At 40.3% G+C, this 26556-nt stretch overlaps 1 protein-coding gene across 1 annotated transcript in view; it reads right to left on the bottom strand.

Annotated features, from left to right (window-relative positions):
* CREB5 (cAMP responsive element binding protein 5) overlaps positions 1-26556 on the bottom strand; it is a 215458-nt gene that overhangs the window by 182645 nt on the left and 6257 nt on the right. The window contains exon 3 of the mRNA XM_010577549.1: positions 20372-20493. Within this exon, the coding sequence (XP_010575851.1) occupies positions 20372-20493 (122 nt within the window). The remainder of the gene's footprint in view (positions 1-20371; positions 20494-26556) is intronic.

Consider the following 26556-nt stretch of genomic DNA (forward strand, 5'->3'; position numbering starts at 1 on the left):
GTGTTCTCCGAATCCTCTAAGATGTTTCTGACATTCTGCAGTCTGGTTAAGGAGAAACATGCTGCCTTGTCCATCGCTGCCTCGGTTTCAGCAGTTACCTTCTGCAGTGGTAGATAGGCAGGAAAAAACACTAACAAGACTAGAAGAACAAACATGCTTAGAAGAAAGAGAAGCCAATAGTGGTCCTCCTGCAAAAACAAGAGGTGACCATCCATTGATGAAGGCACGCAACTTTGGTTTTAAAGCCCAGCTTGCTGGGGATTGCCGAAAGAAGAGCTACTCTTAACAGGAACTAAACCAAGTAAGCAAGCTGGTGTGGAGTTGGGACATATAGCTTCCCAGGACTGGGACAGCAGAAGAGATCAGAAATATAACTCCTTGGACTCCAAAGGTGTTCTTCAGGTCAGGTACACCAGGAACTGCATAGCCATCCTTTTCCTCACTCTGCTACAGATTTACTGCATGACTTTGAGCAAATTATTTCACATTCTTCTGCCTTACATCTAAAACAAGACCAGTATCTTCAACAACTACAGAGTGCTTGGAAATAACAAGACGTGAATAGCTTTTAGAGACAACACAGTATACCTATGAAGGCAATATAATATAGCACTGACAGAGCAGAAGGGGTTTTTTTGGTAAGAGAACAATTCCACAGGACTTTAGAGTAGCATGCATTTGAATTTCAACCTCACAGAAATTACAAGAGATCATAACCAAGATACTTTAATCAATACAGAAAAGAGTTATATGATGAATACTGTTAGAAGAATAGCAAGGCAAAAGAACAGTTCTTTGGTGACTAGAAACAGGAGAGCAGAGAAGAACATGTAAATTAGTAAAAGCAAAGAATGACTGCATGCTCAAGTCCAGATAGCACTGCAGGATCTATTCTTCAGAGAAGGGGAGCTCATCATCTGCAGAAAATTGGATCCAGTTAAAGCATTCTTGGCTGTACATCCAAATCTGGGCACTAAAAATCACAAGCCATTTTAGAAGAGTCAGACTAAAAATCTTACTGAGGTTATATGGCGGTGGTGGTGGAGGGGGGGAATTCTCAATCGTAAAAGCTCAGCTTCTTTTCTGACTGGAGTAAATAGAGCGAAAAAAAAAAGCTGCACTATATTTGATAATGCTACCAGACAATCATCCAGATGCACACACTTCCAGTCCTGCTAATTAAATGTGGTGTGGAGCCATCCTGGGGAAATTACATACTTTTCCTTTAGAGCACCACACGCTTCTAAAATGCCTTGGTGAGGCCTCACTCCACCTGAGGAACCACAACATGCATTTTCCCAAGTAATAAATAATTGGTCCTCCTGTAATGGTGTGATCCAGACAGCCAGACAACTTCATACAAGGAGGCAAAACATAATTCAGACAATGGAAAGCAGAAGCTTCAGCTGAGCCATGAACAAAACAGGGCATGAGTGTATCCTTGAGGAACAACCTAGCTGCATATGGAGAACTGTTACTCTCACTAAGTGCCCTTCTCCACACAGCAACGTTTGCCTATGAAGTGGATGTCAGTGAGATGTTCACAACCAAAGCAACTTGATACCTGAAAGCTGAGGGACAGAGGAGAGGGTTGGGAATGCCAGCCTGGCACAAATAGCACCACAATCCCATTCTCAAAAGTGGCTATCTAATAGAGTATCAGATTAAAGAGCAGCGTATTACCCTTGAACACGATAACAACACTGCTCATTTTAAACCCACCTAACTTACAGTTAGGTTGGAAGTTATTACTACACAAGGCTCAAAATACAGCTGCTGTGGAGTCCAGGAATTGCTGTCTGGTTTTTCTTCATCATCAGAAGACCACGGAAAGGACTGTGCTTTGGAAATCCATTGGATCACACTGTCTAAGCACAAGGAAATAGCTTTTCCAGTAAGATAGTGCTCTGAAGGTGATTCTGTTCATGTTTTAGCCTGTCTGCCAGTTCTCTAGGAGAATTACAGTGGCAACTCCTGGCCACAGACAGTATTTTAAAGACTTAAGCTGAACATAGCTGCTAAATAGCATAACCTTCAGCATTCCTGGTGATTAGTATATAGGAAAAGGTAATGCAACTCCTGCGTGATATTCCAAAAGCCATTTCCCAAACATCTCATAACTGAATGCTTGGACTTATTTCAAATACTTGGCACAAATTGTCAGATTTGAGATCAAGGGCTAAAAAGCCAAGGGCTGTTTGTGACTCACTGCAAGGTCTCCTTCAAAACACGGGGCACCATCTCACATTTCTGACACACAGTTGTGAAAGAGTTTGCAAAGCTGAATCCTGTGAGTCTGGGTTGCTAGAGCTGGCCCAGAATTTTGCCCAGAGTTTCACACTTTCAAAAGATCCAAACAAGAAAGCTGATAAGTTTGTCTGGATTTACTAATTGTGTCCCATGTAGTAAGACCAGAAATATTAATTGTCCCAACAAGATTTATTAGGTATTGGCAGGGATGCGTATATAAGTTTAGCATTCAGAGAAAAGCTATTCAACAGAGAAAGAAAGAAAAAAAAAAAAAAAGATGTAAACTCAGTAAGGTTCAAAGCAAAAAAAATGAATAAAGATTTGTGTGATAGTAGAGAATATTCTTTGTTGTTCTTTTAGATTATTTGCTTTAAGGCAGAAATATGATAGTCTGAATTTTAATAAGATATGGTAAAGAGTCTGTGATGTAGGGAGTCCAAAATGATTATTCTTCCTTCAAAAAGGACAGACAACGTACTACCCTACAATACTTGGTCTGTCTCTTCTTACAGTAAACATTGTTAATGCTCCTGGAGAGGGGCTGACCTTGCCAGCCAATTACATTATGCTAATTTGTCTGTTACTATAACTCCTACAGAGGCATTCACAGCTCAAAGCAGGACAGAGATTTATATTGTCTCTTCCAAGCTGCAGACTATGGACGTTAATCTCTCTCCCTCCTTCCAGTTACAACTCTACATGGCAATATCTACATGCAGTGCCACTGCACATTCAAAGCAACAGTTATTGCCAGCTTTATTCAACTTAAAAGACAAGCCGTGGTCCTGCCTTGCCCTTTTAATAACTGTCACTCTATCTAAGAAAGCATATGCTTGGTAACAGCTGGTTTCCTATGAAAACATATGGTTTCTCATATGCTTTTGAAAACACCACAGGAATGTATTCGCTTGCTAGACGCTAGTGCCATGTCACTGTATCAAGCAACAAAATCATCGAAATGAACTGCAATACGTTTTCTATGTTATACTTATGTATTACAAAAATACCTATTGTTTTAAAGCAACAAAAAATCACCCAGCTGAAAAGATTCAATGTGAAAATAAGGCTCATAACTTAGGACTTATGTGCACTACAGTATTACTTAAAGATGGGATCAAAACATTGGTCTTCTACAGACATGTAGCAAATAGCATGTTTCATGCAAGCAGTTTACAGCCCATATTGTATCATGAAAAAAACTTCCTGAGATGTGGCTCTTCTAACTGCTGGAAATATCAGAAGCTTCCCTAACATTTTTCAGTTGAGATATGACAAACAGAGTATCAAAAACAATTGAATCGCAGCAGTTTATAATAAACTGTCCATCAAGTAAATCACAGTAACGACCTTTACATGCTTCTCTCTCTACCTCCATAATATTTAGGGCAAGCTGAGAGTACTTGCATGGCCAGTCGGACGTCAGAGGAGATAAAAAGAAGCTAACTTGTTGGGCTATTTTAACTCAGATGTGTTCGGTCTAGGGCCAGGCTAAATTGAAAGCTAAATATTTTGGTAAATAAAAGTTCCGGCTGTGGTTTTGAAACTGATTTCAACATCAACTGACATAGAAACTGACATAAAAATGCAGAAAGTTTTCCAAGTGTTAAAAAGATAGTTAGGGAAGTTACAGGTCACCAGGAAAAATTAAAAAAGCAAAACCATTGCTTCTGAGAAGCTCTTACAGAAATTTCCCATTGGCTCTAAAAATAATTCCACTAGGATGTTTGTAGAAAAGAAAGAAAAAATTACATTTAATCTAGTTTATGCTCTAGCATCAACATCATCAAGAAAACCATCCAAACTTTACTGCAAGACCTTCTGAACATACCAGTATCTCTAGGTACTAGTATTCCAGTCCTTCTCATGTAACTTCAAAAATTTTACACCTGTGTCTTTATGGCAGTTAAACGCAGGCTCACACCAAACCCACCTCCACCCCCATCACACTGAAATGTTAGTGTTTTATTACCTATTAACAGTGAGAGGGAACACACAGAAGTCCACACAAATCTGTATCACTGACTTTACAATTTCCAGCAGATCATGTTGCGCTACCGCCTGCAGTTAATGCCCTGAGCCACAGTCTAACTTTTAAGAAGGTGCTTAAGCACATGATGCACAGAGGTCAGGAAAGCCAATGAACAGCAAGAACTGGTGAAACTCCTGTGACAGCTTGAGGTATGGCCCTCAGGCATCTGGTCGGCCCCTTTCCGTGGATTATGATTCCCTCCACGCGGCCTGTGAAAGGTAACATTTTCCTGGTGGACACATATGTCACTATGAGGATCTAGCATCTTGCAACCTACTGGCAGATGTGCAATAAACCCATACTGAGCTTCTTTCTACTTGCAACCTACTGGCAGATGTGCAATAAACCCATACTGAGCTTCCTTCTAAAAGCAAGCAGCAACAAAAGACTTAATAAGATGCCCTGGGCATAAGAGACATGAGAAAACAAGTTGATTCCTTGTGCAACTGTTCCTGCTACTGAGGATCTAATGCACCAGGGACAAACCTAAAAAGCCCTCGGAGGGGATTAATACAGGATGTTTTTGCTTGGAACATAGGAACTGTATCTGAAAGTGATAAAAGGCAAGGGAGGGAATGGAAAGATACCCTCACCTAACAAAAAGATGCTTTGCAGTTAGCAAATAGAAGTATAACCTTGTTAGCCTGGTTAGACACCACAAGGATATTATGAAACCAACTTTCACTACCAACTTCTTAACGGCACCCAGTGGTCTCAATCCCAGAAGATAACTGAGAGCACCTTTTGCCTAAGGTGACTCAAGCTCAAACAAATAGCAAGGTCAAAAAGCAAAGAGTCCATGTCATGGAGGCAAAGAGTTCCTATGTGGCACTGGTCAGATCTGCAAAGATTTAGCATAAGAGCACGATGAAATCAAATCTGCTTCTTTTTCTGTACACTAGAGGAAAGAGAAAGGAAAAAGGGAAAGGGAAAAGGAAGAAAAAAAGGATAAAATAAGGTACAGCCTGTCATTCACAGGTTTCATATCCTGCCAAAAACAACAGTATTCTCATTTGACTTCAATTTGTTATCCATAACTCCAGTTCTTTCTTAGAAAAGAAAAAGAGGAAGAAAAACTTGATTTACAAATACATGTCCAGTCTTTCTGAATGTATCAAATAGCATTCTGTGATAACAAGTATTTTCATAAGGCATAACAGCATGAGAAGACTTAAACGTACATACAACAAAAATGAAATCAACTGCTTAAGATATCACACAGCACATAACATATTAAAAATTCATGAAAATATTCATAGAATTATATTGTTCACCTACATTTCTCTTTAGAATCCAAACATTGGCTCTTCTATGAAGCCAGTTAATTTGCTGGTAATGATCAACACATGATATATTTCTGAAGTCTCCAAAATTTAATTTTCTACTCATTTTCCAGCTGATGAACAAAAGGAAACTGCTCTTCCTGCATAATTAACTTAGCTTACACTCCTATTATGAACAGTCCATACAAGGCTATATCTGTACTGTCTGTATGACAAAGTCTCATCTATGACCTTGCTATGCATGCAGGAGAAAAAAACAAACCAAACCAAACCAAAAATCACACTGCAGACTCCCATCAAGTAGAAGTGACCTAAGATTACCTCATTTTACATACATATATCCTCCATATTACGCAACATTTTCAAAAGATGTAGTAAAAGGAGAGCACAGTGTGAAAGTATTTTGAAGCTGAAGCTTTCCAATCAATTCAGTGGGTTTACATGAGCAAATCTGGTCCCTTTCTGAAGTTTTTTAAATTTAGCCATTGCAGGTATAACTTCTGGTTATCTACTGGCAGAAGCTTATCTGCTTGACAGGAGAGAGAAGGAGCATTTAAAATTACCAGCATACCACATTGCTTTACATCCCAAAAGGGGTGAGGGTGTCTAGCTGGCACATCTCATGGAAGTCAAAGTGACAGGGATCTGATCCAGACAATATCTGTACAGACAGCACGTTAGGCTCCTTAGCTGCTCAGCTCTTTCACACTGTATTAATAGTCCTTGAATGCATCAACTCTGGAACAAGCAGGGATTTTTTTATTTTCTTGGAAAACATGCTGTGGTATTAGGTTAGTAATTTAATCTTGTTGGCAATATAATAGTTATGGTATAATCCCTCACGTTATAATAGTAATTGCCATAATCATAACCTACATTCAATTATTTCTTTTGCTACAGTTATTTCCCACTCCCAACCTGCTGTCCTATCGCTGATGAGACAAGAAGAGGCAGAAAGCAGAGCTCACAAAACACTACTACAGCCCATCCCTCTCCCTTGCCTAATAGCAAGTGACTCCCCATCCCAGTTAATAAAGAGCTCCTTGTCCCTCCATTATGCAGTGTAATCTTTAAAAGATTACATTCTCATTTGGGAATGAGCCAAGAGCCAGTGGGAAATTCTCTAGTAAATTGGATAGGGAGACAACAATATGAAGGGCAGCTGGATGGGAGCACATTTTTTTCAGGGCATTCCTGTTCCTGGGGCCCTCCGGCATTGTTAGAAGTCCTGCAGTCTCGGCTCTTTTTCACTGCTCTGTTGTCAGGATAATGCTATTCAAGAAGAAGGGGATACAGATTAGCTGGTTTGAAGATGGAATGTGAGGAAACGAAGATTGAAAAGCAGTAAGAAAAGAAGGGGAAAGCCCAATTATATTTTTAAGTCTTACCACCTTACATAAAAACAGGGGAAGAGTACTTTGTTTTAAAACACCGTATTAAGTGTATCAACTATAATAGTAAAATATGGGTTTTTTTCTTCCCCGACTGTCATCGAGAAGGCAATTTGAGTACTTCATCACTAATAGCATATTAAGAAGTATTTTGAAAGGAACATTTCCCTCACTGCCTCTTTCCCCTTGCCCTCCACCTTCTGACAGATGCTCTGTGGAACCTACTTTCCACCTCACCCTGTGATCCAGGATGGAGAAAACCAAAACTACACAGTGCAGGCAGTCCTATCCCATTTATCCCTGCACATGGAAGGATGCAAGTGAATGAGAAAGGCAACTGGATTTTTGTTGTGGCTTTTCTTTCTTTTTTTTTTTTTTGAGGGGTTTTGGGGTTTTTTTGTTTGTTTATTTTGGGGTGGGGGTTTTTTTTTAGTTTTTTTACATATATAGATACACACATACACCTTTATTGTTCTTTAAAAGTACTTTCTCAAGAAGTCACACAAATTTATGTATCCAGAAGACTGGATAGGTGCCTCATGTTTATTTGTCAATAATGGCATACATATACTACCACCTTAGTACCACCATTTTGTTAGAAAATGCAGAAATCTTAAAAAAAAAAAGCCATAACAAATTCCTTTTTTTTTTTTTTTTTTTAGGAAGATCTTTTTTTTTTCCTCCAGGAAAGTAAGTTTTTAATCATAACATGAAATTCCAATGATTATTCCCTTTCATGTAACATAATTAAGTTATTTATTAGGAGGAAGTAAAAAAATAGTTGTCACAGCAGGGTATCAGAAAGATTGTTTTTACCTTTAAATTACTGTTCAACCAACTACAATTTACTTCACCTGCAGGACTCGAGTAACAATAGTTACCTATAGTCCACAGGAGGCAGTAGTTAAAATACATTAAAACAGAGGATTGTTTGCAATTTAAAATCTTAGTGTTGGGAAGTCCTGATTCAGCAAACTATCTCTATTCAGCAAACCCCTACACACATGCTTGAAGTTAACCACATGTTTAAGAGCTATTGAAGTACATGGACTTTGGCCCCATTTCAGAAAATCAGTTATATACACATTTAACTGGCTGAGATGGATGAAGCAAAGAAAAGAAATTGGGATAAAAGAACTGTACCTGAAAAAGATTCCAGCCAAACAATAATCCACAAAATAAGAACTTATGTGCAGAGGTGTAATACACTTAATAGCTTTCCTGGTTTTCCTGAAATATATATGTTGGCATTTACACTTGCATGAGTTTACTGTATTGGAACAAAAAAATAGCATGAATGGAAGAGAACTATGGTAACTTTGTCATTAGAGAAATAGGCCTTGCATGCATGTATACATCCCAAGGGACATACACATAGATAAGACAGGAGTGTAATGAGAGAAAGAATATTTTATAAAGATGACTGAAAGCACAAGCAACAGTGTCCAGGCTGACTCTCCCTTCCTTTTTTTCAGGGAAAAACTACTCTAATACCCAGCATCAACTGAGCATCTTCATGTCTCCTGGTCCTTTGTACAGCTGCATCCCTTGACATCTCAATTCAACATTAAGCAGAGAAACTAACTCAATTTCCTTGGGCTGGGGGGGCGGTGGGGAGAAAAGGAAATTATACATTTCACACTCCTCTATCTCTGCTCACCCCATTCTGCTAAGTACATCATGGGAATATTTTAATACCCCACTTCTCAGAAAACAAAGAACTGCCTTTTTAATGCCCGCCTCATGTGAGTGCTGTTCATTTGTTCTTTCATTTGTTTTTCTCTCTCACTTGTAGAGCCTCATGGTAGCCTCCCTCAGCTTTCTTCATGTCTGAGTAATATCACTTTTCCTCTTCTTCTGTGTGAATTTTCCTTTCCATTTTCCCCACCAAGTCTGACCCGGGGTAGGAATAAGTCCTTTATATAGGTAAAAATGAAAGGTACTTTTCTTCCTTTCATTCCTTTCTCCCCTTCATCAACCCATACTTTACTGTCTTCCTCCTTTCTCTTCCCTCTATCCCATACAGTGTTAGAACATCAGGGAGGACTCTTCCAACACAAAGGAGGAGGGACTGGCAAGGTACCTTGTTTTTCCTTCTCCCTTGAGAGGAAAAGAAAAGGTAGGACTGGGGCAAAAATAAGCTGCCAGATAGAAGCCCAGACAATCTGCAGATGGGGCAGCTTTTACCTTTTCTTCCAGGTGTCATTTCTCAGTGACAGTGATGAAGCCAAAAGCCAGCTCCCTTTCTGTGCCTCCTTTGAATTCCCCTGTGACTTGAGAAGTCCACAAACAGGGAGAAAATACAACCCCTCACCTCAGGTGAGGGAGGAAGGGGAGGAAGAGCAAATATCTCTCAGTGTAGGAGGGGAAGCCACGCTGCCCACACAGACACAAACATACTTTACTCTCTGTTGAGAAGGAGCTCAGGGACCTACTCAACTAACAACCGTAGAGTACTTTTAGCTTATTGAAAGGTGCTGTGGCACAGAAGTCAAGAACCACCACCATCACATGCATTACACTTACAGACTACACAAGAGTTTAACGTTGTACCTTAATGTTTTTTTTACTGCAGTTCCTTTTGCAGATGTCTTTTATTTAGAAAGGGAATTTCTAACCTTTAATAAGAAACACTGGAGCAAGTTACAACTAATGAAAAGGGAGAACACAAGGCTTACATGACAAGCCAACACATTTCCCTAAACACTACATTGTACATTTTTACTGAGACTCACAGAAAAATCAGAGAAACCTTCCGAAAACAAATTTCCAAATAAAAAGTAGCATAAAATCAAAAAGGGCAGTAGTCATCTTCTGGAATTCCAAAGAAAGGAAATAAAACCCCACCTTCTCCAGGCTCACAATTTTCCTATCCCCATTAAGCACATTTTTCCATCAAGAAGATTTCTCTTAATAATAGTATGCCACAAATGATCATTAGGCAGGAAAAACGGGTCAGGGCAAGGATAACAAAGATGAAAAGAAAACTGCTGAGAGTTCACCTCTGCTGTTTATTTTGACGCACACTTAAGATTTGAGTCGGACTATTCTAATTGTATTCAAAGATTTAGTTCTCTAAGGAACACAAACAAAACTAGCAAGGGCCATCAGCCAGAATAAAGCTTTCCTCATAATCATAGACTAAGGTCAGCTTTTGTTTGTTCTTTTATATGATAATGTCAACTCCTCTGTGTTGACTTTTTAATTTTTAGAAAAGGAGAAAATAAAGTTTCTTAAGACTAAAGGCCTATTTCTGCAGGGGCAGCTTTTTTAGCGTGCTCACATATTTTCTAGGTTCTTTTGGCTCTGCTTTCCTTATCAAGTATTTTAAAGCTTTTACACCTAATCTAGGTCAGCGTGCTCTGGTTAGCAGCTTGTATCCATTGAAAGGCGAGGCAATAATCCATCTAGGTTTAGGGCATTTTCATAGAACTGATGCAGAGCTGTGTCAATTTTAATGTCATGCTATGGAGAGTGCATGCAGCTCTCTCCACTTTAGAGGATTAAAAGTGACCTCTCTTACCAAAATCAATAAGGGCAGCTTGCTGTGACTAATAGGTTGTAGAAATTCAAAAGAGACTGTTTGTAACACTGAGTTCATTCTCCCTGTGTCTCTCCCCACCCAGCCCCAGACTGGCTGGCAGAGCTGCACTTTGACATGTCCATTCACAGGGCGAACCGATGTCTGTTGCCTTCCCAGGGACCAGACAGAGCCACACACAGTTTACTCACATTTCAGGGAAGAAAGCAAGCTGATATTTATTTGATAAGAGTAGACTTGGCAACTTCAGTAGAGAAGCATGAGGGAGAAACTAGAATAAGGAAACAGTTAAAATGTACATTTTTTTGCTCCCTAGTATGGTTTTTAAAAGGCCCTATTTTTACATATTATCAGGACATCAGCAAGTACCCAGATACTTCAGATCACTTCAAGACTACAGGGTTTTTTTCTAATCTCTGAGCAAAGGCTTTTCTCTCTCCAGATCTTTGCCTAGTTGTAATAGGCTAAAAATTTAAATTCCATTAAAGTCAATGGAATTACGCCAGAGATGTATGAGGCTATACGTCCAACTGTAGCATTCATTTACTGCCATGGCATGTGCTCAGTTCTTCTGGCTTCTTTCTTTTCTCCACTATTCCTTTTGTTACTCTGAAGTACCTCAGATTTCACAGTCAAGTTTGGGGGCTTTTAGAAATACGGTAATTTTGTACAGTACTGGAAACAGGTCGTGTTAGAGAATGCACACAACTGGTGTAAAGAGAGTTTTCAGTTTTTCAGTTTCGCATTTTGTAAGACTAAAGAATACCAGCAACTCAGATCAGGATCTCCTGCCTTGTGGTGAAAATACTCTTGCTCTCCTGGATGTCTCTAATTTCCAATTTATTTTGCTTGAGGTACAAATTAAAAATCCTTACTCATGGTTCATAGCTTGTGGACATTTTCTCCACATAACAATCACCATCATTGTCTTTATGCCAAAAAAACAAGACTTGCCTTGGGGGAGCAAGGGAGAAAAGGGGCTGAAGTGGTGGGAGGAACCCAACTATAAAGGTTTAGGAGTCCCCACGGAGGTTTATAAATAGACGACTGCCATGTGCAAAATGTGAAAGAAACCCAGTCAGCATAAGAGCTGTTGCTGTTTTGAAATCTTCTAACTACGTCCATTTAGGCAGTAGACAGAGTTATAAACAAACAATAAATCAAGAAATTATTAGCATTTGAATTTTGGCAAGATAATAAAACGTGTAGGGGTATAATCAGCAAATAATAGGAAAGCTCTGCAAGCGAACCCACCAATTAATGATAAATAGGACTTGGCACGGAATAACTTCACCAATGTGGATCTCATTAGATGGCCGTGGAACCTGTTCCTGCAGCAGCCCTCTCCGAGTGAGGGAAAGGTGAGGTAACCAAAATGTCAGCGCACCCACCCCCTCACGGCTCTCGGGCTCTGGGATTGTAACCACCTGGGCCAAAATGACAACCTTATGCTGCCGTGAAGGCCATGCCGTGGTCCTCCAGTCTTTAACCGATAGGTTTCCTCATCTCGGCTTTTGGACCTTTGCTCTGGAATTCCATCTCAACAAAGGTGACCAAAAACAGGCAGCTTCGCTCGCTCTGAAGAGAGAGAATCCCCCTCTCTTCTATTCACCTTGCTTTATTAATGATACCTCTTAAAGAGGAAAATGCCCCCAAGCAAGCGATATCACTTAAACAGATAAATAGTTCGCACACCAGGCAGGGGGAAGGGAGAGGGGGAAGAGATCCTGCCTTATTAGACTAGAAACAGACACACCATATTAATACAAAGAATCAGCATATGGTTCTAATAGGCTTTCTTAAAGTGATTTATCAGCTGTGATTAAGCCCTCGACCAGCATGTCTATCTTCATAAATAAAGTAAAAGTGCACCTTGCTCTGAAATATATCAGCAGTATCTTATTACCTACCCAACGATATAGGCTGCAGTCCACTCTGGGGAGCAAAGAGGTCGTGTTTAATAGCAGAGCGTATGCTCTAAAGAGATTGCCAAGACTTAGGGGCTTTAACTAAGAGATAGACTTATAAAAATGCCACTACAGGGAAGGTTTATCCCTTCATTACATGCCATCCAGTCCATGCTGCTGAAATCTGAACTGGTAACAAGAAAGCTGTGCCATTAAAAACATTCATAGGAAGACCAAGGCAAAATGCACAACTATGCCGTGTTGTTGTGAAAGAAATGTCAGAATGAAATCAGGCAGGCCTCCTTTTTTAGGGGTAGCCAAAATATACAAAACACAACAAAAACCCAAACATTACAAGAGGGTGAGTCAACTTCTTTGGGACAGAGACAATAAGAAGCAGAAGGAAAGTGGACTGTCCTGACTGAGCTCTGCAGGATGATTCATCAGCTGGAATTCAGAAGAACATGGAAGGATTATAGTTAGGGAGGTTTAGCTCAATCAAAAACGTATGCCCTCAAGAATTGCCTTTCTGCATGATATAGGCACTTACTGCTGGAAAAACATTCAGGTCTTCTCTCAGAGTATGAGGACCTAAATCCATAAATCCATTCAAACACAGTCTGTTGCTACAGAAGAAGAGAAGACAGACCTGCCTGCCCACAAAAGATAAGATGTTGTACTGGCAGCAATGAGCCTAAGTTAAAGCCTATTCTGCTGAACATTTCTGCAAGGTCATGTTATGAACTCTTTTGTCTTGACAGCTTTTCTCTACCCTTACGCAGAAAGTGTCCCTTTTGTAACACAGTTCAGTGTGGTAACTAAGTGCCTGGAATAAGTGCCTCGACATAGATACATGCTCGAAACAGGACTCACAAAGTTAGGGGACTGAAATGCCAACTGCAGAATTGCCATAAAAAATATAACGTACCACCACATGTCTACCATGAAAGCTCTGCAAGTTAAGAAAAGCAGTTAAAATTCAGCAAGCCTACCCATCTGGAGAGAGGAGAGCGTTCTTCCTGTCTTTAGCAACACTGAACAACAGCTGATAAATCTTTAACACACATGGTTTGTGGGATGCCCTATGCTGAGATCGAAGAGATATGGAATCAATCCGAGGCTCTGCCACAGACTTCCTGTGCAATTTTCAGCACGTCACTTGAGCCCAGATCCTTTATGGTAGCTCACTGATTTGCTCCTGCTTTATTTCAGTGAGAGCAAGGCACCAAAATGCCTTTGAAGGTGTCTATCAATCTTTTGGGGCCACACTGCTAAAGATATTTAGGAACCAAAGGAGACAGAAAGCCGCTTGCTTGGCAGAACAGTGGAGAGGACCCAGCTCCCCTGCAATTCTCACTCCATGTCTGCAATTCCTTCAGGAGCTTGGTGTCTCACTTTGAGGGAGCTTTGGAAAACAACATCCTCTGGAATCTGTTTTTCCTTAGAAAACAGGAGACAAAGCATTTCCCTTCTCCATAGGAATGCTGCAAAAGTTAATTATTAAGAAAAAGGGTGTTTTATAAATCAACAGTGAGCCCTGATAAAAGCAGGTCAATAAGCCGATGCAATCAATGCATATGAAAACTCAGAATAACCCATTGGAAAAACTCTGATACAGTTATAATGTATCTTTACAGTACTTCAATGTGTCACCCAGAAGAAATGCTATGCTGTGAACATACAGATCTTATATTCAGAGTATAGGAACTATTATACTGAAGTCTTTGAATGTGGGGTGATATTTTGGACTTTGAACTTAAGAGTTTTGAGTTATCACCTTGACAACAGCTTAACTGATTGATAAAGTGACAGCTTGGAAGTTGTTACAATACCTACAACAATACTACCCTGGCCCTTAAGCACTATATTAACATAAATCATTCCTACTCTTATTTTGCATCTGCTATAACATACTCACCATATAAGATACTCAATCTCAATGGGAGAATAAGAAGTCAGAGGGACATCTGACTTGAAAAAATATGGACATTCTTACATTGTGTTTAGACAAATGCAGGGAGAATGTATATATGTGTATTTATGATTACATAATTTTAAAATATCAAAATAGTATGCATTTAAACATAGGTCTTTGCTCTCTTCCGCTGTACAGACTGTCAGTCAATGAGTCAAAAGTGCTTCAGGAACAGGCTTATGAGTTTGCTGGTTTGTATTACTTCACAAGTGAAATTCAGCTCTTTCAGAGCACTTGCCTCTGAAATGTCTAACAGCACACTATTCTTCTTAGTGACCCCCCTGGGGTTTCAGAGTATTCACAAGGGAAAACTGGAGCTAACGTGATTGCTGTAGAGGCAGGGGACACACTCAGAAGTCATACTGTTCTACACCAGTGCACTGCAGCATTGACACCACCTCCCACAAGACCATGCTTAAAGGGAAATGAACCTGCAGGTCTCCAGTCCTGTGTTACTAGAAAACTGGACAAAAAATGTATATGTATTCTTGAAACAAGGCTCTGTGCTGCACATTAATCATGTGAGGGGGAAAGAGTCAGGTGAGTGCACTCCTTGGAAGGGTAGCTGTTCTTCATAAATGGCCAGTGTTGAATTTGTCGTCCATCAGCCAGGTCAACCACCATAATGAACCCTTCATCCCTGTTCTTGTCTTTCACTAACAGAGTGCATTGCCAACATTACTATATAGCTGATTATTATTACAATATAGGCCTCTAAAACACCAACATTTATACAACATGCTTTATGAACATACAGATATTTTTTCTTTTCATATATGGGTACCATATCATCCTTTCCTGTCTAAGGGTCCCATTTACTGCACTGCTAGTTTCAGCTACTGTATTGTCAACAATTAAAGGTAGGAGTGAACTTTCTCCTTTAATGGAATGATGGACCAGATTAAAAGAAGATATGAAGTGTTTTCTGATATCGAACCAACACAGCTCTTGCAGCTTCTCCTGCTGGACAAGTCAGAAGATTTCAAAGTGGCATCTGCTGCAGATGACTAGCATGTCTCTTAAGGCCTGCTTCTCCCGCCATTGACATGAGCAAGCAGGATCAGGCCCTTTTTTGGTTCACTGGTTGGTTGGTTGGTTTGGTTCTTAACCGAAAATAACCCTCCAAAAAAGAAAAACACCAGCAAACCCCACCAAGTTTGTGCAACACAAGAAATGCTTATTAGACATTCTTATTCCATCAAGTTTAGGGCTACTGATTTGATATTTACTTTTTATCTCTGTGTTGCAATGTAAGAGGTTTCTTTTAAAAAAATACTTAAGTCAAGCAAAAGCCATAGGTTTTTTCTGTCTGCATACTTTTCAGAAGACAGAGGGAAAAACCCGTGGGCCTGGTATACATTGCATAAATTTTAAACAAGGTGTGGAAATTAAGTGATATTTTCTACCAAACTACACCTGCTCAAAAGACACATTCTATCATTTCCAGCTTGCCTTGAATTAGATCACCCTCCCCATACTCATAGGCAACAACACAGAGCTATGACATTCAGAAAATGTTTGCAAGAATTCTCTTCTAGAGATCAGACAGTCACTGAGTTCAGCAGGAAACAGTGAGGTGGCATAAATCAGACAAGTGCATTTTATCTACCTTCTTATGCTGATAGACAGAAATCTATCCTGGTATATACAAGGTAGGAGGAGAACACAGAAGGTACAAACCGCATTTATGCCTTTCAAATATGCATCAGACTGTAGCATCATCCCTTGCTTAACAAAACTAAACTGAATATTCAGACTTTTTAGTAATTCTGTAGACTGAGCCTATTCAACCACCAAATGCCCTGTATTGGTTTTTGTTTGGTTTGGGTTTTTTTCTTCACTGGACTACTTCGATTGGCTGATACTTTTCTAGCAGTGAGGTGCCTGCAGTGGAATAGTCTACTTAAAACAAGAATATTAAGCCATGTAGAGGACTTGCTGACTATGAGCTTCCTGAACTGACATTGAACAACCCACATTAAAACCAAGGTGTAGTTGAAAATAGCTGTTTCCCTGCCTCATTTGTGTAGTTTACATATTACCTTGTAGCATTGAGCACTGGTTAGAAGATTTTAAAATTGCAGGATAAGCCTTAGGAAGTGATGCATCCAAATTCTAGCATAAGCAGAATGTGACTTTAAAAATGCCCTCATGTAGAAAATATTCAACTCGCTATTTCTAAATACTACTTGATGTAGTACTCTACATGCTACACTGAGCATATTTCCACTCTTTATCATTTCATGCAGGGAGGTCAGACAGGATGCATTTTAATCAAGCAGGTCCAATTAGTTGTTCGGAAACAGATTGTGACTCTTCCCATCTTTGACATTACTCCCTCAGACCCAACCTTAATGCTCAAAACAAGACGCGACAGCAGGACCTATCCAGTAGCAGCAAAGGTCACGTGTTTGCAAGTACAACTCATTACAAAAGCTTTGGATACTTAATGCTCTGAGCAGTATAAACCTAAAACCTGCAGCTAGTAGGCTAAGATGGTCATCTGATCTGCCAGCATTACCTCCCTTGTTAATTTGGGTTGCAAATTTTGTCTGGGGCAGAGCTGTCAATTGCTGCATGCCTCAAGCTCCTAAGAGCTTTAATATTTACACTTTTGCAAGTGGATATATAGTATTGGCATGCTTTTACCTGTGCAAATTTTGTTGGTGGATTGGATGGGTAGGACGCTTTTGTCAGGAAGAGTGCCATCAAGAGGATGCAAAGAGCATCTTTCTCATATGCTTATTGCTGATCTAGAGCATCCTTTGCATTTAAGGAGCAGGCCTTTCTCAGGCAGAGACTTCCAGCTAATATTTGATGGTATAGGCAACAGAGGAGCCAAAACAAATTGACAATCTCACTTCCATTTATAATGTAACTTTTCTCATTTCAGTTCAGGTCCTGGAGGTCATCTTCATTATTACTTGAGTCCACTGAGTCCCCAAGCAAAGGCTAGCCCAAGTATACTTTAAGAGACAGTCCTTGACAGATGAGCTTACAATCATAAGACCTATCAAGCATGGGAAGCAGAGACACTAGTCCCACTTTACACATGAGCAACTATAGCAGAAAGATAGTACGAGATTTGTTCCTGCATAAGCAGCTGGGCTATTAATGCAAGCACTTTCCCCTCAATACTACCTTTCCAAAAAGTGGTACACACAGCATTCCTAAAAACATGTATTCAGCACATCACAACTAATTTGGAATGTCACCAGTCCGCATAACCAGATTAATCACAACAAATTCTCATGGATTATCCATGGGCTCCCACTAGAAGACTGGGGGAAGAAAAGAAAAAAAAAAAAAGGAAAAGAAAAAAAAAGAAAGAATGCAGCTAATTGGAGTTTATTCTTTGAGTTTTCAAATGACGACCCTCAAGGAGGAAAAAAAAAACCAAAGTGTTTTTCTCTTACAAGATTTCAGTGTCAAGCTGTGTGCTAAGCCACAGTGATATACTAAAATAAACAAAACTATTTCTTTCAGAGTCCAGAGAAATTAACACGACCAAAAATATTTTTGGAAGGCTTTTCTGAGCCATGAGTAAGATTTCCATGCAGCTAGTCCTAGTCTCCACGTGTTGGTAGGTCCATTAGGACAACACTACATTGCAGTCATATTCCATGGACAGGCTGTTAGAAGCATTTCATTAGCGATAGCTGCAGCCAGAGGAGTTCCGTTCTGTCGTGGCCTTTGTCTCCTGCATTTGCGTAAAGCCCTACTGGGGCCTGCTTCAGATTCCTATCTGACAGTCATTGGGTAATGTAAGAATGAACATACAGCAGACTAATTGGAATCACAGAGCAAATGTTACAGGTTAGCTAGTTAGTGGGACTTCTGCTTTCTTTTCTTTTTATTTTTTTGCCTTTTTTTTTTTTTTAATTATTTCCTCCCCCCCCCCCCCCAAACCATCACTGCTCCCTGGATATCACCAATGGCAGCTGCAGGGTTTGGTAGGAGGAGGGTAGAATAAGACATCCAGAGGCTGTTAAACAACTGGTATTATCATGTAACCAGATGCCCTTGTCTAGGTTTTAATCAGATTGTGCAACTACCCCTTGTGAGCTGAAATTGACTCTGCAACATCAAGCATTGCAATCTGTGGCTAACTGCACAGAAGTCCGCATCAGTGGATTTCTCCTCATCTCCTAGTCCTGCAAAATAAACACCACACAGAAAGAACCTCTTAGGAATCCTCTGATTCACAAAGAAGTAGGAATGTACAGAAATGTTCTTCTTGATTTCAGCCAAGTCTCCCCTCTGCAGCACATAAGAAACAAAGTATTAAGAAGTTCAATCTAAAATTAGACACATTCATCTCATTACATGGCTGTTTCCTCACATTCGTCCTGCACACAAAGCTGTGAGGGTCAGTCCAGGCTATTTTCCCAATCCTTGACCAAACTTGGACTCTCTCACATTTGGACACTCTTTTTCCTCGCTCAGCATATCATGTCGCAGCCCCTCTCCTCTATAACTGTCCCAGTCTCTTTCCTTATGAGCCACAAATAAACCATCGCCAGACTACCTTCCCTATAAGCCAAACCCAAACCCCTCCTAGACTCCCTCTCCACATTCTTTCTACAAGCCTCGTCTCCTGTTCTGCATCTCAGCAATCAGCTTTACCTCTTTTTTCCAAAAAGCCCTCTTGGGCTTTTACGTTGCAGACCTCAAGATCCCTAAATGCTGCTACCTCCAGATTTCACAAGCCCCAGCAGCACACATATGTCTCGCATGTATGAATTTTGAGTTGCACGGCAATCACCCACAGGCAAAGCAAATGACGCAATACAGCAGCCATAAGAAAGAGTACCTATAGAGGAAGCCCTTGCAATTGGAGGCACAGACACTTTGAAAGGCAAAATAATGCTGAGGCAAGCTAAGGAGAAGTGCCCTCTGGCTTTAGCACTGTAGCTGCTTCGTGGCCACCTTTTCCTACTTTTAGTCTATGGTGCTGGTTAACTTCAAATTAGACAAATAGAGATCACTGTGAGTACTAAGCCAAATAACACAGTGTTCAATAACTGGGGAACTCCTATGGCAGGGGCCACATTACCTAAGAATTTCCAAGAGCTGCAGAAATGGGAGAGGGGAAAACAGAGGCACAAAAGGGAACATTGTGAAGGGGAGGCACTGGGCAGGTTGTTGGAGGGCTGCAGGGAGCAATATGCTCCTGTAGGAAGCCCCACATTACTTGGGTGTTTTAATTCTCAAAAGCAACCAGAACTTTGGATGCTTATTTGAAAAGTTAAAATTTCATGCATTACCTCTTGCTGGCCTCTGTAGTGCATTAAGATCTTTTACAGTTCCTTGAAAATTTTAAAATCTCTTTAGGATCCCTCGAAACACTGTAACAATCTTTGGGCATAGGAGTACGCTTAACCCCATACAAGGTGGCCTATATAATTCAACCAAAACTTACAAATACTGAGACTAAAAGAATACTAATTGGAAATGGGCTATGTTATCTACTAGGTATTACAAGTCAAAGTTTCCCCCTTCAACATGAATACTTCATGAGAAATACAGAAACACGATAAAGCTGGTAACGATGACAAATAAATCCAGGGGCCCATCGTATTGCAGAAGAAGGAGGAAAACTTTGTGTGTGTGTGTGTGTGTAAAGTAAATACCTCCTCATAACCTGCATTTCCCTGTAATGTATTTGAGCAAGTTTGCAATCCTTACTTCAAAGATTATATACTTTTCCCAAGCCTCTCCCTCAAGAGGTGTGTGGTTTGTATTATAGTTTACTTAAAAGCAGAGACTTGGAATCAAACCCTGGCAAACACAGTTACACACTTTTGGAAATTTAATGCTGGGGTTTTGTTGGTTTGGGGTTTTTTTTGTCAGCTGTTTCAATACTTTAAAAAACATGTCACAACTTACAGTGCCACCTAGTTTCTAACCAAAAGGTTACTACCAGGTACTATCTGCTTTCACACAGCATCCTTTAACGTTTTGGGGAGGAAGGGTTCAGGGTGCTCACACTCACCCTTTTGTTGTTCTCTTCTTCTTGTGCCTTCCTAAACTCGTGCTCTAGGGAGCAATCGATGTCGTTGAAGAGGCCCACTTCCTCACAGTTCTTCAGAAAGCGAGTTGGTGTAGGAGTCTGATCTGAGAATATAACAAGAAATAATCATTCGTATTTAATATTAAAAGGAGAGAGAGACTGTAAATAGTCTTCCAGGAAAAGAGAGGTTCTAGCTAACCTCTCCATGCCTTTCCACCCCTACCACACCATCTTTAAAAACAAACCACACAGCACTGAATTTCGACACTGCACCGCAAACAGCCAATGCTTGCCAACAGTGCCCAAAAACAGGCGGCAGTCATCATCCAACCAGAAAGGCAACAGGCCACGTTTTCACAGGGTGCATAACACAAGTCCACATCCTTAACATGTGCAAAGGGTCATTATAACTGTCTATAACCCTCCGATAATAGGTGCATGCAAAACAATGCACAGTGCATATCATAATGCACATTTACACCACAGCACACTGGTAACTGCTGCAGACATGCCCGAGTGAACGCCTTCAGGTGCTTGAAAACCACCTCAAACATACACATACTTTGCAAAACAAAACACATGAAGTTAGCCACAGTGAGAAAAAGTTCTGCTTCTAACACACTTTTTGAAGAAGGAGTGAAAGGACATTTAGAAAAGCTATGGAATGTTAAACTTTGACCACAAAGAAGCGTCCTTCTGTGTTTTATACTGAAAAGTGTTGATAATACATATAAACCATGAGATTTGGAGTCAAAAGATTTTTAATGCATGCCTTCATCTCTAGGAATTTTTTGCCCTCTCAGAAATTATTCAGGGAAGGACAGGATTCTCTTTAATGCCATAGGCAGGAGGGACTCAAGAAGGTACAAGGTTTTCAGCTGCCTTTTCAAAAACCTGCAAGACAGACAAGCTAAATTGCCCTGTGGACTGTAGTTTTAGTGATGACCTTGGCTAGTCCTTCTTCAGGAAGTGAAAAATCAAGCCCAAAGTTGGGAACCAAGGACTCCTCAAAGGTCAGCTCTGAGGCACCTCCATTTCATTCTGAAGGCAAGTTCTTCACTATTCCCCCTCAGCTTCCCCACCTCCCCCTCAAAATTACAATACAGAACTATATTAGCAAAAGCAGGGGAGAGTCTGTATGATCCTATCAGATTTACACACATTAAAAAAAAAAAAAAAAAAGAATCCTGTCTTGCATGTTAGTTCCTCCTTCCCAAGCCCCCATTCCAGCTCAGGCTGCTTTGTACCTAATTTTATGGAAAGACAGGACTCGCTCTCTTCAAAAATAATCTTCTGCATAGTCATTGACAACTACCCTATTGTTGGAAATTCATTCTTTAAAGAATGAAAGCTCTGTCATGCTAATCCCAGTTGCCCATATTGGACCAATTCTGACCTCAGAATAAAGCTTCCTACTTCAGCGAGTTCTGGAGGAAAAATTTGGTTTCTTGCACCTAGCTGAGCTGGGTGAAGTTCTAATATGTCCTCCTTAGAGGGAACAGTTACCAGACACAATGTACTTTACATGATCAGCATAGAAACACACAGCAACCCCTAAACAAAAGGCAGCATAAAAGCAATACATACAAAAAGAAATGCAGTTTTCACTTGGAAACTAAGGGGGAGGATCAGCCTCCTCCATTATAAAGCCAGCTGACCCAATTTCCGCCTGTATCAGGTGTGGCCCTACAGGTTTGACCTTTTCAAGTAGTCCAAGGGCAAACACACTTGTTTGCATTTATATTTCTGATGGAACATACTGATGTAACATAAAAAGCAAGTCCTTAATGTTAAAATTCTGTTTTATTTCTTTTGGCTTGAGCATCCTACTTGTGAGCTTAAAGGAAACAAAACTTAAGTGTTTGGGAATGCACACATATTTATCTATTAGTTTTCACAGCTAACTACCATATTACCAGAGCCAGAAACATAAGACTTCCCAAGAATCTTGCAAGAACTCAGCATAAGGAGCTGAGTCAACGAGGTGCTGACATTGATGGGAGCTGAGGACATTCAGCACTTTACAGGTCCATATCCTAAATAAGTAGTGCGAAACTAATCTCTAGGGTAAGCTCACTGAACTCAGTAGATTTACACCAGGGTTGTCTTTGGCCCTTGGACTGGAGTTTGTACTGGAGATGAAGTGCACTAAAAAGCAGGAAAAACAGATTTTTATTTCCAAAAAGGATTAAATATTGCTTTAGTGAACAACACAATTGCTTTGTAGAGAAACAAAGATAATCATTGCCAAGCCTTCCTGGACATAAAGGGCATATTAGTATTTGAATGTGAGGCAAATACAGGAAATGTTTTATTTTCAGAAGTAGTATATCCATACCAAATAAGCAAGGTATCAATTTCACAACCAAGATGAGAAACTAGGGTTTCATAAAGAAGTTGATGGCACCACTTTCACTAAAATAAAAAATCCTAAGCTTTTTTTCAGAGTTGCTTGAGCCCAGGGGCAAGGGGGCAGGGCAGAAGAGAATACACTAACATAGATGAGATCTTGTTACTTTCCATCAAGGTACACATCTGATCCAGAAGTCAGGCATTACTACAACAGGCTACATTGGGTTAGGGGAGACTTAATGGGTAACAAGGTGGTGATCAGGCACGTGCAGCTGAAGTTCCCAATCTGTTCAGCATCTATTCCAAGAACGTTAGACAGACAAAAAAAAATTATCTCAGTGAAGTAAATCCATTTTAACAGTGAAAACAAGCAACCCAGAGCAAGAATGTGACTTCAAGTGCACAAAGGCCTCATTGGCTTTTCTCTGCACATGCTGAAAGTGTATCTTCTGCACCACAAGCAGTCTGAGACAATCAAATGTGTTGCCTACAGCTGATCTTTCCAATTAACTACTTTATTATCTAAAAGCATCAAAACTGATAGATCAATGACACTATTTACAGCACCTACATATTGACATGGTGATCTTAATGACTACCTCAGTCTCCCCATATGGTTCCTGTAGTTTCTACGATCCAGAAATCAGACTGGCAGGAATTCGCAACAAGATTTTGTTAAAACAGACAGCCCACCTCTCCTCCCAATCAGGGAGGGAACACCACCAACCACCCAGTCTAAACTCCATCCACAGACCTTCTGGAAGCCAGCACAGCCAGATGTAAAACAAGAGCTGCCCTTCTACCTTGTAATACTTCATCCTTCAACATTCACAGAAACCAGAAGTCCATGAAACCTCTGTGTTTGTATGAGAGTAGAAGTGAAAAAGACCCAGAATTTAAAACGTTGAGACTTTACATAGTATAGTAGTTACATTGCACACACACTGCATTTGCTGGTTTCAGGACTTTAGGGCTACCAAGTCCAGTGGGCTTTCTTTGCTCCCGAGGCAACCAACTATTTTGCCTCTGCAGAACACCAGTTCTCCCTTAGGAGGTGGGCAAACTAGTAGAAGATATTCCTCTCAACACCACAGTAATTCTTTTACCTAGATTAGGCAAGGCTTTGTGTTTTAACTGGGAACAGTATCACAAAGGAGACCCTAGCATAAGTTAGACATTCAGGTCCACCAGAATTAATAAAATATTCCTAATTCTCAGCACTTAAAAATGCATTAATAGTTCCAACAGCTTGTGCCTGACCTCACTGCTCCCTGTTGGTACAAACAAACCTTTTGTTGCTATCACCAGCGCCCACAACTATTGCAGGCTCACTGAGAACAGGGCTCTGATTTGTGGTACTTCAGCAACTGGATGTGCCAGACCCATCTGGGCCAGAACTCAGAAAGAGCTATTACCACTCTCAGCGTTCCTGCTGAGGACACCCATTACTGTAGGAAGCTGTCAGCATGCACGCTGTTAGCCACACAACCCAGGGCTTTAATGGCCCAAGCTGCATTTTGAACCGGGCAGCTTGGGATGCAGGTCTGTCTGGGTTAACCCTAGCTATCTGGTTATTACACTGACCAGCCATCCCAACCCAGTCCCATTGTTCAGCATGTAAAATCTTTCCATCCCTGACTGCTACCAGAACTACTTTACTATGCTTTGAGGCACCTACTTCTAGCCAACTGTCACTTCACAGGTGAACCGTGTCATCTGACAATTACTTAGGAAGTTATTTCTCTCTCACCTTCACCACCAGGTTGAACACAGAACCTGTCAGGCTTCAAACTAGGCAATAAATATTTTGTCCAGCCTATTACTTAGGCGAATAATCAGCCTCTCTGATGACACAGTCATGGCCAGAAAGGCTGCAAGAACACTAAGTTTAAATAAACCTCAAAAATGTAAGTGGACAACATAAAAGCCCCAGAGCAAGATCAGATGGTCTCACCTGTGCAGATCCCAAGTCCACCTATTGTATCTTACAGGAGATGATTTCAGAAGCATTCAGCAATCAGATTATGACCAGAACCTGATATACTGAATAAATTCTTGCTGCTGATCATTTTGAAAACCTGTCCTCAGTGTCTGAAGTGATGCCTGATTCTCCAGACTAATTGAAAAATATATGCTATAAGGCAATGGGAAATTTGAAGTCTTCAGTAAAGAGATCTCATTATATATTCATTATGTTTGGCTATGCAAATTTTGTTGTTGTTGTTGGTTGGTTGGGGGGGTGTAATTACTGAAATAATAGTCTCAGAAAGGACACTCAGTCTCAATATATTGCTTTCAAAACAACAACCCAGGAAATGCCACAGTAGCTTGCTATATAGAGAGTTCATTTGAATGCATTTTGTAAAACTACCTTGGATCCTAGAGTTTCATGCCTTAAAGCACAAATGAAAACTTTAAAGCATCATACCAGTTAAGAAAAAAAACTGAAGAACCAAAGGACAGTTATGTGAAACAAGCTTCCATTTGGGGGACAAAAAAAAAAAAAAATCTGATTCAGTAAGAGATACTAACAGCACAGCTCCAAAGTGCGTAACTTGATTCCTCATCTTTCTTTAAAAATTAAAAAAAAAATGTTTAGTCTGATGTGCAATAATAACAGGTATTTGGCTTGTTCAGCTGTGGGCTCTGTTGAAGTTATACACTTACCCATGTTATACTTTCACACAATGATAACAAAGTCAGAGTAATAGGGCTAGCATTGAAATTTGAAAGACTGCCCATCAAGCAGCCACAAGGAAAGAGGAATGTCCTGAGAAATTCAAGAAGCCTTCTTCATTAATCTGGCAGGGTACTTCCCAAATGCACCAAGAAGCTCAAGGTGATGAAACCTCAAGCAGGTGACAGAAGAGAAGAGGGGGAAGAGGTGTACCCAGTCATACCTGGTGGAACTGCCCTCACCCAGGGGCTCACAGACAAGGGCTCCCAAGAACTTTACTGCTTAAAGATGCACTGTTTAAAGTGCTGGTTGGGCTTTCTGATGGGGTACGTATACTGGGTACAACACATCTGTAATCTCTTCTGGTCACTCAGAACCTGAGCAGTTGAATTTTAGAAGAGTTCTCATTTCATTATTTGGTAAAGCAAAGGGCACAGAAGCAAACAAGAAATCACACAAAAGTATTTTTCCTTACATCCAATCATTTTCCACTCCACAAAATTCATGCCTAGATAAACCTCCTTGTGTAAACCACAAGGAGAAAAAAATTAAGCCAACCACAGATGCCGTAAGTTACCTCAGTGACACAGGCATTACCTGGGAAAAGGAATACATTTGCACTACCTTTAGCACATACACTTTTTCATCTGGAGAAGACTGTTTCTATCTCCACAGTGGGCTTTACTACCAAAAATCCAGAGGATTGGATTTCAGTAAATAGAACTGGGAAGAAACAAGGTTTCTATATAGAAAACCCTGACCTCTCCTGCATCTGCTAGCAGCACTTTTGGAAGGACTTCCCCCCTCCAACAATGGTAAAGTATCATTCCTTCCCTTCCTGAATTTGATACCACAGGAATTTCAGTGTCCCCAGCTCCCAAAGTTCAGTTCCACATGGGTTTTAGTACTTACCTGGAGGGAACAATCTGTCCCATGGACATTAATATTTTAGTGTTAAAACAAAAAAGCTTTGACACGCAACAAACTACAGAGTTTCAAAGCAAAGCAATGTTAGTTAGCACAATGGCAAAGGGATATCTATTTCAGTCAACCTAACTACAAAGTTTCCTGCAATGATGACTAGCATGCAAAACTTACACAAGATATTCTGTGTTATCTCAAACAGCTCTTTTTTGGC

This window comes from Haliaeetus leucocephalus, unplaced genomic scaffold (assembly GCF_000737465.1).
Source record: "Haliaeetus leucocephalus isolate CR32 unplaced genomic scaffold, Haliaeetus_leucocephalus-4.0 Scaffold566, whole genome shotgun sequence".
NCBI lineage: Eukaryota > Metazoa > Chordata > Aves > Accipitriformes > Accipitridae > Haliaeetus > Haliaeetus leucocephalus.